The following is a 12,664-nucleotide window of genomic DNA, read 5'->3' as shown; positions in this document are numbered from 1 at the left end:
AATTTAAGTGCTGAGAAGATATTGAGAGAAAACATCAACCCCGTTTGTGTTTTATTAATTACATTGATCCCGGCTCTTGAATTCCCCTAGTCAGCTTAGTATAGTGCTGATCTGCATCTTGTCAGACTAACCTGGACAAAATAACATCCACACATCTATCCTTTTTCTGAACTGCTTGTCGTGTGGAGCCTGGAGCTTTGACTGCACAGGCCTCATTTTGTGTGATGGTGAATCACTCAGTGAAACAGTGTTCCACTAAAATGTCACTTACACTAAATGTGACCGTTTGTAAGGTTGAGGAAGCTCTAGGGCACTTGACTTTGTGGAATCCCTGGCCAGTGTGTAATAACAGCATTTTTAAGTCTAATTGAAGTGTGGTGTGTGGAAAACAGTTTAGCAATTATGTGAAAAACACGCATGGTAGGCTAAACATGGTAAACACCTCTGCATCCCACACCCAGAACACGACATAAACAAACATGTGACTACACAGTTTACATTGTAGCCCATCTTTAACGTTTATTCTAAAAAAAATTTCTTTTCCGGAGTGGCACTTGCCTCATAGAAGACTGGATTTGTAGGCTGCATTTAGCCACTGATGCTGCCTGTCGGTGTAGTTGAAGCGTTTTCATGGTAAACTTTGTGTGATTTTGTAAAGAATTCGTTTTTTCAAATTTGCACACTACCACCCCTGGCAAAAATTTATGGAATCACCACACTTAGAGGATGTTTACCTGCCTTTTTTTACTTCACAGCAAATAAACATCACAGATATGACAAAAAACATTTTTATTTAATAGTTCAACACTCTGGCTTTGTGAAACATACCTCAAACAAGTTAAATGAAATGATTTTGATGAATAGCATATTTTTTCAGATCAAGTAGAGGAAAAAAAATTGGAATTACCTTGTACTTTGCATTTCTAAAATAAGTACCAGCACAAGTCTAAAAATGCAAATTAGTCTGCAGTTAAAAGAGTGCGCTTACCGACCTTAACCTCGGACATTTTGACAGGAAACATGCTCTCAGCAGGAGAGCTGTCAATTGAAACAATGGAAAGAATTATAAAACTCCTTCAAGAATGAAATCCAACACAGATTTTAAAAAATTTGGTGCAAGTATATATAAAATGGGAAGGTTATAAAAGGAAAACATACAGATCGACCAAGAAAGACATCAAAGCGTCAGGATAGAAAATGCAAAGCATTATGCCTTGAAAATAGAAAATTGACAACAAAACAAATGAAAAGTGAATGGGTGGAAATAGGAGTCACTGTTTGTGACAGAACTGTAAGAAATGGACTGAATTAAATGGGATTTACATATAGAAAAGCCAAGGGAATACCTGCACTAACTCCTAAACAGAAGAAAACAAGGTTAGAGTAGGCTAAAGAGAAGCAATCATGGAGTATGGATGAAAGTGGTATTTGTTGTTGAATCACAAATCTGTATTGGCTAAGGAGATGATACTGGAACTTTTATCTGCTTTCATTTTACATTTACGGCATTTGGCAGACAGCCTTATCCATCACAACTTACATTTATCTCATTTATACATCTGAGCAGTTGAGGGTTAAGGCCCTCACTTGAGGGCACTGCTGAGGTTTGAACTTTTGACGTTCTAATCAGTAACCCATTGTCTTAACCACTGAGCTACCACTTCCCTATTTTGATGAAACATATAAAGAGGACTGAAGGAAACAGCCAAATCTCCACACTCATTTATGATATGTCAGGTAATGCACAGGTGTACATTGAAATTTTGGACAATTTTCTCATTCCACTGATAGAAAATAGTTTTGGTGGTGATGAAGTCATTTTTCAGGATGATAATGCATCTGGCCAAAGATCAAAGAGAGTTAAAGCTTTTCTTCAGCAAAGGCATCAACTCAGTGACATGGCCAGCATGTAGTCCGGATCTCAATCCGATTTCTAGAAATTTATAGTGGAAATTAAAAAAAATTGTCCATGACTAGACAAAACTGATCTGTCAACCGCTATTCCAAAAAGTTGAAATGAGCTTGATGGAGAATATTGTTTTTCATTAGTTAAGAATTCAGGCCTGAGGAAGAGCAAGACAATACTAATTATGTTTTTTTTCTTGATGTTTCCATTTTAAAATGCCATTAATTAAAACAATTGAAAATAACTTGTTTGAGGTATGTTTCATGAAGCCAGAGTGTTCAGCTATTTAAAAAAACAGTTTTGTGACTTATCTGTGAATTGATTATTTGCTGTGAAGTAAAACAGCTGGGTGAGGATCCTCTAAATGTGGTTATTACATAATTTTTGCCAGAGGTTGTATAAGCATGTATGTAAGTCAAATGACAATCAAATGCATTTTATATAAATGTAGCAATGTTCACTTTTTTTTTAGGATAAACTACATAAAAAGACCTTCCATCTGATCTGAGTATCCAAAACCCAAAATATCCAGCCTGGCTTTTTAGCTACAGATCAAGGTTAGCCTTGTCACACACCCTGTAAGTGTGTGTGTGTTTTCACAAGATTGCGTGTGAGGGATATGCCAACAGCTGTGGAGGTTGAGTAGGTGAACAGAAAAGAACATAACAATATGATGTTTTGGCAGTGGGGGGAGTGTGCGAATGATTTCATGTACAGCTGTAAAGGTATGAAGTATCACCTCTAATGTGTTCACACGCAGAGAATAGAATCAGGACAGATTTCTGCCCAAAGGTAACTGAATTCTATACGACCTCTCTAACACCCACACCTGTTTATCCTGCGGGCTGGTTTTGCTTTTGAGGTGTGTGTGCATGTAAGTGTGCGTGAGTTTGCACCCTGTTATTAGAGTCCTACATTAATAGTCATTGCATTGATCATCGGGGATGACTGATGCTGCTGTGTGTCTGCATCTGGAGCTGGAATCTACATCTGTGTCTCTCTCACTGAACATGATTCAGAGATTTGAAGCTATTAAGGAGTGGACCTTTTTTTTTTTTTTTTTTTTTTACTGCTTAGTGAGTTCAAAAGTAACTGTGTTTCTCTAGGATAAGTTGGTTTGCTTGATTAATGTAACACTGTCAGGGTTTACGTTTTTAAACTGTGGTTGCCCAGTAGACAAGTAAGTAGCAGCAACTGTAAAAAGAAGGGGAAAAAAACACTACTCCTCACTTTATTTAGCAAAAAAAAAAGAAAAAGGTTTTAATTTGATATGTAGCTATATGTAACTCTAGCTTCTGCTACTTGTTCTGACCCCCAATGCTCATGAAACCGAGCCAAATAAAGTCCAGACTGTTATATAACTTTTTCGCTAGCACAACACAAAATTTCCTCACAGTTAAAAATTTTAGTCACTCTGTATTAATGTGCTAATCAATAATTAATTAATTAACTATCTAACTAGTTCATCATATGTTATTACATTATATGTATCACTGTCAATTAGGTTTCTAGGCAACCAAAACATGGGCCTTGCAGCACACTTGTGTTTTTAATTGCACAGTGGGCTAGCTACAAAATTTTATGTGCCCATCCCTATCTTTTGATATTTGATCATAGGTTTTAGGTAAAGCAGTCATCCCATCCTAGATGTGGATCAGCTTTCTGAGATTGCTTTGTGTAATGTTGTACATACACTGATTATAAGATGGACCCAGCCTTGGGAAAGCTCACTATTCCATGTTAGTGTACATTGTTCACTGGATTGTAGGTGAAATAGCTCTGCCTATGCATTTAGTTAATGAAGCTCAGAAATGTGAGCGCTCATGCTGACATGGCTTCTTGGAGAAAGCCTGACCTGTCAGTTTCAAGCCGATAGCCTCCGGACTCACCCCTCATGGCCATGCAGGAGGGGAGAGGGATTTATAGTCTTCTTTGAATTAAGATTTACCACACAGGATCTTTGGGCAGTTAATGTTAAGCATAAATAAGTTAACTTGCTTTAAAAAAAAAGGAGAAAAAACTGGAAGTGTGTTTCTGGGAGTATGGGTCTTACTGTATGATCAGGTAAATGACATTATAGAGCTGATGCTTGACAACAAACTGCAGCATATTGTATAATCACAGATTGAGATCAGTGGACTAGGTTACTACTGATAAAGAGTTTGTTATGTAGTCTATGGGTAAAATTACAACATTAAGTAAAAGTACATTATATCCGTGTTAAGGTTTTCTTTTTTAATGTTATTTTCCATTAAGATATTCAGACAGGGTATATTAGGTGTCCTTCTGTTCCCACTGTATTATACCATATTACTGGGAAGAGTGTCAGTTAAGCATGTGTCTACTGCTTCCTGTTTGCAGAGTCAAAATGGAAGGAAATTGTTTAGCAAAACCTTGGCCCACCATGCCTATTAATATAGTAAGGGCTTTGTGTAATAAACCACATAACACATTTATCCATCCCCAATTTAGTGAAGGAAAAATCTAGATCTAGTTAAACATTCCATTCACCTAATTTATTTAGTTTAAGCATACATCAAGCAACTTTCATTTTTGTATTAAAAAATTATTTCACACAACATAATTTGCATAGATCACTTTTAATGATTAGATTCTCAATAGAAACATGAATTGATTTGTCAAAAAGAAGCTCTTTGCCATTATAGAAAATAATTAGCATAAAAACAAACAAACAAACAAACAAAAAAAACACTTAGTTTATGGTAAGCTCTTTTATGTACACACTAAAGCTTGGACATTCACAAAAAGTGAATGGATTTCAAACATGTTCAATAAACATCACTTAATTCTGAGTTAATATTTGACCTGATATATATCCTTATTTCAATTGATCAATTAATCATAACTGTGCTGTGTTCCAGTAAGTGTGCATGTTAAGTGGGTGACTGTATATGCTAGAGGGACATTTACTGCGTGATTTACTGTATGTGTATAGAATATTATGTGTTCACAAAGGAATTATGTTCATCATACATGAGTTTCTAAGACAACAAGAACATACAGTATGTGGAACATCATCAGTAGAGCATTTGCTGTTACTTGTTACAAACATTTCATCCTTTATTGTACTGTTACAGTTATGTATATGAACATTTTTGGTTTCTTATATAAGAAGTAATTAGATACTTATGGTTTGGGTATTCAGCACTTGATTTTGACTGACAGTTATACACTCCTACCTTTAAAGGTTGTCTAAACAGGCAGACAATCAATGAACAGATTGACACTAGTTAATTTGACTCATCAGGAAGTGACGGCTTGTTTTCCCTTAAAATTACCTTCATAGAAAAAGTCTTGATGTGCTCACTTTTTGCAATTATATACTAATTTGAGACCATTGTATACATTATTCTTACACAAAGACAAAGTACATAGTGTATATGGATGATGCTATGTTAAAGGAATGTTTGGTAAAGGTAATTACATGCTTCAGCTTAGCCTTGGGAACCTGCCATATTCTGAAAACAAATGGATACCTTTACCATCAACAACAAGGTTGATGACAAGACAGAAAGAGAGAGTTAAACAAACCCCCCTCTGTTACACACTGAGCATGTGTTCATTATTGGCATCTAAATTTCAAATAGGTCCTGAGAATAACTTGCAGTATTTCCACAGTTATTTGTTGGTAAACAAGTCATCTGTTTTTGCACCTGTGATGATCAGTGTTATATGAATAGCTCTTAAACCCAGACTGCGGAGCTATAATCAAATATTGGCCCTTTTGAAATTTTGATTTCTGCATTGTCTGGTATTGCTTTGCTTTTCCCTCTCAGTCCACCAGCTCTTGTCCAGAAGGGTCTGTAGACACTGTCTTTAGGTTTGGACCCTTTATTCTTCTTCTTACCCCTTTTACAGAGGGTTTCCTCCTCATCCTCTAAGTGTAACCATCCTGATCTCTCTTTGAGAAGTTTCTCCCGGTCAGGTCGAATGCTGCGCAAGACCTTTTTGAAGATGCTGGTGGTTAGAGAGAGTCTTCTGCAGAACTCCTGAGAGCAGCTGAGTCGTAGTGGATGATGAGATGCTTCAGCAATCCCTCCTGTGCTCTCTGCCTCACCAGATATTCGACTCTCCAGTTCAGGCAGGTCAAGCCAGTTACCCACTAAATCAGCAAAGACATTGTCTCCTAGCACTAATGGCTGCCTGTTTCGGCTTTGATTCATCAGAGAGGACGTCCAGTCATTGGAGTCGTCTGTGTCGAATTGAGAAAAATCACTGTCAATAGAGGGCCCTTCCCGTGAAAGTGTGTCCATTAGTCCTTGGAGCTCAGCCATTGTGGCTGAATGGAATGAAGGTTGACACTCTTCAAAAGTAGATCTTGAGGTTGAATGGCTTGCAGTATTGCATAAAGGGACACTATCTCGAGAACCACAGGAGGAGAAGCTGTCATCCTCAGAGCTGGAGAAGGAAGCAGAGTTGCACAGACTTCCTCTGTGGTGGGTTCCTCTAGGTTCCTGTCTTCTAGGTGCATGGTGTGAAACCAGACTATGTTTCTCAAATGGGGAGCTGGTGAGGTATGTACAGGGTTCCATTTCTAGGTCAGACAGTCTTGATTCTCTTGTAAAAATATGTTTTTTTGGCTCTTCTGAAATCTGTGTATAATTTTGTCTGCTTCCTCTTGAGATATGATTCAGATGATGTGTGAGTGCTGTATCTGAGGTCGTGGGTCTATGAGGAGAGTGTTGATAAAGCTGACTGTTTTTGCAGGAGATCTGAAGTTGTTCCAGAGCGGTCTGCACTTTAAGGAGTTTCAGCTCCTGCAAAGCTCCCATCATAGAGTTCATCTGAGTCTGGAGACCATCGCCTGCCTCCCGCATGGAGGTCTGAAAAAGAAAGATACTTTAATATACAGTAACCATCAGGTTTTTACCAGAGATCATGTTCAAAGGGGAACCAACATCTAAGTTTGTATCATTAAAGTCCTAAAAAATGACATCATTTGGCATCCTCAGATATAAAATATGTCTGAATACATGAGCAGAATTTTGTGGTTGGTGGTGATCTCCCATTCCACAGTCTCAGATTTCCCCTCAGGGATCTGACTTAGGAGGAGAACAAAAGAGCTGAGTCCCGCCTTTTGGTTTGAACTGGCAATGCTCTTACCTACGTGTAATATCATGCCAAGCATAGGGGGGAAAATAACACCTGGAAAAATAGTAGCAAAGCTGTTTTTCATACCTGCCACCTGTCAGCGTTTTGTATCAATCTCTTGCTATTCTGTATTCATCTTTCATAGTTTTAATAGTGTTCCTTCTTCTATGTCTCTCACACACCTGTTATTCTGTAACTGTATCTCCTCATGGCTAGCAATCAAGGTGAGACTCAAAGTCCCTTCACCATAACAGCATCAAATTGTGCATGTCTGTGTGTGTTCAGTCATGGGTAATTTTGAAGCTAGTAGCAACAATGAAATGGCTTTAATGGAAAACCTTTAATCTTTTAAATGGCTTTAATGGAAAACCTTTGAAGCAATTTGCTTCAGATTCAATGAGCTGTACATCTTCCTTTCTTTAATGTACATATATACATTAACAGTGCTGCCTGTAAAAGGTCTCTGCATCTCTTAGATTACAGATCAATAGCTGTTATCAGCTTCTGGAGAGGAAGCTGTGCACTCCCGATACAGTAACCTCAGTCAGAGGGCAAAAATACTAAATTCTTTTAAGAGAATCTTAATATTTGATAATGATCTGAATGAATACACCTACTTGAAAAGCTTATAAAGTTTATTTCAAAGAATATATTAAAAAAAAACAAAACAATGTGCTTTTCTAATAGTTGTTAGCTAGCATAGAAAGCTAAATACTCACATTTCAAGATGCAGCAACAGAATAATTAGATCAAAGAGCTTATATGAAACACTAAAATTAAGTTAAGTAATCTATAAACATGATTTTAGAAATATCTCTGCACTCCAGTAGTGTTTTGCCATAGTTATGCAATCCATTAGTTCAAAAATAAGCACTATCACCTTACCATACTCCAGTAAGCTCTCTCTCTCCTTTATGCCTCTCTTCCTCTCCCTTTCTCCCCTCTTTCTTTCTAGTGTGTATCTGTCTGTTAGCCAATCAGGTGACTGTCCAATTCATGCGTCACATTGATTTTTTTTCCCCCCAAGAATAAATTACAGGGCACAGTGGGTGCTGTAGTTTTAAAGAAGAAATTGCTTTATGAATCAAACCTGACTACTCTTATGGCTGAGACATGTCTTACAATAAATTGCTCATAATCAGTGGACTTATGTAAGAGGAAGTTCATTCGTCATTGTGTGTGTGTGTGTGTGTGTGTATCCATGGAGAACTTCATCACAGGTCATCAATTAAGCACATATCTTAAAAGCATTTAAATGATTGCAGTAGAAGGATTTACTGAAGATGTGACTATGTCTGTGTGTGGGAAAGAGAGAATTGCTCATTATTTGCCTGATCTATGCATCACACTTGTCAGAGCTGTGGATTATGATTACATTCATGTGACTGGGGATTTATAAAGATTTATAAAGATCAAATACCTTCTACCAGTGTAGACATGCCACACACACACATGCACACGTAGCACTCTGCAGTAAAATCAGGCAGTTTGGGTTCCCTTCAATGGTGTATATACATCTGTGTACACAATGTTATATTAACCAACTTAAATGAATAGAAGCTATCCTCAGCTATTTGAATATTTTCCTATAATTTCCTCCATAGTAATCAGGTAGTAGCGAATAATGTTCTTATTAAATTAGTATCTCACCTTTAGAATATTTAGAGAAAAATGTCTGTAGTAGAGAAAGTTACTGATGAGTCTAAATGACAGAATTGAGACATGTTCATTTGCAGTAACTAGCTATCAAGTGTATTTCTTGAAGACTGTGAGAAGCCATGTTTTATTTTGAGCAGCTCATTAAATATAAATGTGGGCATGTTGTAAAGTGCTTTTAGAGGTCATGTGGGGAAACTGACTCTGAAGTCATACAAGAAGAGAGTCTGTTGTCAGTGTCGACTAACACTATGACCTCATAATCATTTAGACATCAATAATGTCTGTGACACAAGTGACGTGGAGAAAGACTTCTTTGTATGGAAATGTCAAAAGTGCACAGAGGCATCATTCAGACTGAATGGGGAAAAAAATCTTTAAAGGGCCAGTACAGTATTTATACTGCTGCTGATTAAGAAATCTTTAATCAGAAGCAGTATGTATATTGTAAAATAACAGATTTGTAGTACTGTGGAAATTCAATTCAAGTCCATTTATGTCTGTCTTGGTTTTCTGTAACCGCTGCTATCTCATCGCCCTGGCATCCTGTGCTCTCCTTCTGGATGAGCCCAGACACATTGGAGGATTTAGTTTACGTCACCATAACGACTCACTCGTGACGGATGTGGTTGTGAGTAACATCCCTAAGGCAATCTCACATCCGCTAGCTAGCACCATGCATGCACACACACGAACACACTGTGGGAGTGTGTCTCCTTTTCTCAATTGTCAACAACTACATGTGACATGAACAGTGAATGCACAGATCATCAACACAGCATGCCTATCATCACAAAGCCCCCTCAGTGGGTTTATAAATCAGCAAATGTATTGATCGCTTCTTAATGATCTTTATTGCACTTCTGGAAAGGATAAGTGCAATTACTTCTCTTATAAACAGAGGAATGAAAAGGAGGTATTCATTCACAAAGTGCAGGAACACTGAATAAAAGCAGTAGTAAAAAGTTGAGGTAGTATACTCAATACCCTGATTGTTTAAGTGTGAATGCCATGTTATATTCACAATCAGCAGGTTTTTAAGCTAAGATTTAATGTTGTTTTCCTTTACATGGGCTAGAGGGAGAGAAATTTCAGCAAACAAGCACACTCAGTTTCTGCGTGTCAGGAATCCCAAGTTCTAATAATATTATGTGTATGTACACAAAATGTTTTCCAACTTTATATGACTGTATAACTGAAAATTGTGTGAACACCTAAATGCTGTTTTAATTGGATTGAAAAGTCTACTCATGAGTCTGAGATCTCCTTCTTCTACTTGGCTTCATACATGGAGCTGTTCAGAGGTCACAGACTGAACTAAGACACACACACACACACACACACACACACACACACACACACACACACACACACACACACATACACCCCCACACCCACCCATCAGCCCTGCAGGCAAAAGGAGTACAGGTAAAAAGCCTTGGAAATGACCGTCTGTACTGAAGAACTTTCTAAAAAATCTGACATGACTTAATCATTAGTAAATTTGCTTTTCACTAACATACTATGTATTCTGTCATCTATACTATTAGTTTTGGCGTAATTATACAACAATATTCGAATTCTACAATGCAGTGCCAGGCACATCAATGGCTTAGTCCCTTGTGTTTAGAGCTGTCATTAGCAGTTATGATCACTTGAGGAAAGCCATCCAAAATAACAGGGAACTTTCACTTTGTAAATGACAATTCATGCTGAACACAGCCTTAAACCACTGTACATACTGGACATTGCCTTACTGGCAAATTCCAGTACTTACTGAGTGTGGCATTACTAATAAATTCCAGTACACACTGAACATAGACATATTGGTGGCTGCCAATACATACTGATCATAGGCATATTGGCGAATTCCAGTATATACTGAACATGGACATATCACTGAATTCCAATACATACTGATCATAGTCATTGAAGAATTCCAGGACATACTGAACATAGATGTATTGGCAAATTCCAGTACATTCTGATCATAAATATATTGGCAAATTCCAGTACATAGTAAACATAGACATACTGGGAAGTCCAGTAAATACTGAACATATATGTTAATCTCAGTATGTACTAAACCTAGCCATATTGGTAAATCTCATAACTTGCTGAATATAATTCATTCATTCATCTTCGTGGTGGATCCTGAGCCTACCCTGGGAATACACCTATTTTGGGATGGCAGTCCACAGGGCACGATGCAATCACACACACAAATTCACACCTAGGAGCCCTAGGAGCAATTTATTGTAGTTAATCCACCTATACAGGAAGTGGGAGGAAACTGGCAAATCTGGATGAAACCCAAGTGTATACAGGGTTTGACTAACCCAAGCTCAGGATTGAACCAGGGACCCTGGATCTGTGAGAACACTAGACACTGCGGTGAATTTTCTTTTATTACATTATATTTGTTAAAAGGATTTGACAGTCCAATTGGATAGCTGACTTGAACATAAAACTCCCAAACAGCTCAACTGTAGCAGTGCATCATTTCTTTGTGTATGCACTCTTCAGCACTACATTCTTGCATTGTTGATATGCTTGAGGCTTTTTAAACTCTGGTGCCTTGTAGAGACAGACATATCAAGGCTTTAAGACTCTGTTTAGGGAAGCTCTGGACCATAAAGCCAGCCTTTGTCTCACGCCATTCTCCAAGACTGCATCATGAACCACCGCTCCCCCACAATGAAATCCTCAAACCTTTAACAACTCAGATTGCATAAGATTGCATACTTGACTTTACTCATTACAGACTGATTTACCATGAAAGAAAAAAAGAAAATGAACAGAATGATAATTTCTTCACTACCTATCATCTGGCAGAGTTGTTTTTTTCCCCCCGAAATTTAACACTATTTAGAAGTACTCCATTATATTTCTAACATAATAACAAATGCTAGGTATTGTGACCGAAAACAGCAATAATGCGCACTGGAAAGAGTTGCATCAAACTGGTGTAACTCAAATCGACCTGGGACACAAGATCAGGGAAAGGCAAGAGGCAGAACAAGCCAATCAGCAATAGGATGGTATAACAATCAGCCAATCAGCTTCGCTTATTTTAAATCACCGTTTCCAGCCCGTCGCGGGACAAACTTGCCCAGACTCCCAAACTTGACACAGTGCACTAACAAAGCGTGTATACTCCATTATTTCATTCCATATTTAGGACACATAGGCCCTAGGGAGTAGGAAATCATTTGGGCTCAGCCACAGATCTAAGAGTACAGTCCCTCCGGTAAAAATAAATAAATAAATAAATAAACAAAATCCAGAACCTTATTCACATGTCCAAGAGTCTAATAAAATAGAATACTTACCAGTTCCTGCTTTAAACGTTTCAGGCATGTGTCCATCTTTTTGCTCTCTGGTGCGCGCTCCATCATGCAAACGAGTTATTTAATATTTATTAAAGTGTGTATTAAACATAAGCACAGTGTATTAGTTAGAAATCATGAAGTCCAGTTATAGCAATGAAAGTCTCCGTGATGATGTGCGCCTTCTTCTGCGGCTCCTCTATTTTCAGCACCACAAAGCTGTGAAGATCTTTACTCCACGCGCACGCACTTCAACACACAAACTGCGCTTTAATTCTGCAGATCTCTCTCAACGGACATTTCTTCAACCCAGCACTCCTCGCACTCTAGTCCGTGATGAAGTGAGACTGCGGCGCAGTGCGCGTCCGTGGGAAAGTGCAGCAGTATGATTTGTCTCCACGTGTGGCGTTCAAACTTCATTTAAAATCTCCAGGACACACCTAATTAACGGGGGGGGGGCTTTCCGAGTACAAAACAAAACGAGCTTTACGGCCATTAATCTAGTCAATTGATGATCAATGGACACTTCAACAGGGGTTCATCCATAAGAATGGGACTGTCCCTATTGTTTCTTCATGCCCTGGGACAGTGAATGTACCTCTGAGATCCAGCTCTGATTAAATCACAAATCTGTGAAAAGGTTCTCTACAGATTTGTCTCG

General features: G+C 38.1%; 1 protein-coding gene across 3 annotated transcripts; it reads right to left on the bottom strand.

Annotated features, from left to right (window-relative positions):
- Positions 1–4,490: 4,490 nt before the first annotated feature.
- On the bottom strand, positions 4,491–12,356 carry inka2 (inka box actin regulator 2). Of its 3 annotated transcripts, none has more exons than XM_017467213.3 (2): positions 12,007–12,356; positions 4,491–6,750 (listed from the first exon to the last, which is right to left on the bottom strand). In XM_017467213.3, the coding sequence occupies exons 1-2, from the start codon at positions 12,070–12,072 to the stop codon at positions 5,611–5,613; spliced, it is 1,206 nt and encodes a 401-aa protein (XP_017322702.1). In that variant the 5' UTR covers positions 12,073–12,356; the 3' UTR covers positions 4,491–5,610. The 3 variants fall into 3 exon arrangements, with proteins under 3 accessions (XP_017322702.1, XP_017322703.1, XP_017322706.1); XM_017467214.3 differs by lacking the exon at positions 12,007–12,356 and adding an exon at positions 7,904–8,081; XM_017467217.3 differs by lacking the exon at positions 12,007–12,356 and adding an exon at positions 7,738–7,880.
- Between the last annotated feature and the right edge of the window lie 308 nt (positions 12,357–12,664).

This window comes from Ictalurus punctatus, chromosome 5 (assembly GCF_001660625.3).
Source record: "Ictalurus punctatus breed USDA103 chromosome 5, Coco_2.0, whole genome shotgun sequence".
Lineage (NCBI taxonomy): Eukaryota > Metazoa > Chordata > Actinopteri > Siluriformes > Ictaluridae > Ictalurus > Ictalurus punctatus.
Note: the sequence above shows the minus strand (reverse complement) of the source record. Positions and strands in the feature narration are given on the sequence as shown.

Bases quoted from the DNA above. Each gene is read 5' to 3' on its own strand.
- inka2 (XM_017467213.3), bottom strand. From the start codon at position 12,072: ATGATGGAGCGCGCACCAGAGAGCAAAAAGATGGACACATGCCTGAAA. The intron at 6,751-12,006 runs GTAAGTATTCTA...TTTCTTTTTCAG, and splicing joins AACGTTTAAAGCAGGAACTG to ACCTCCATGCGGGAGGCAGG.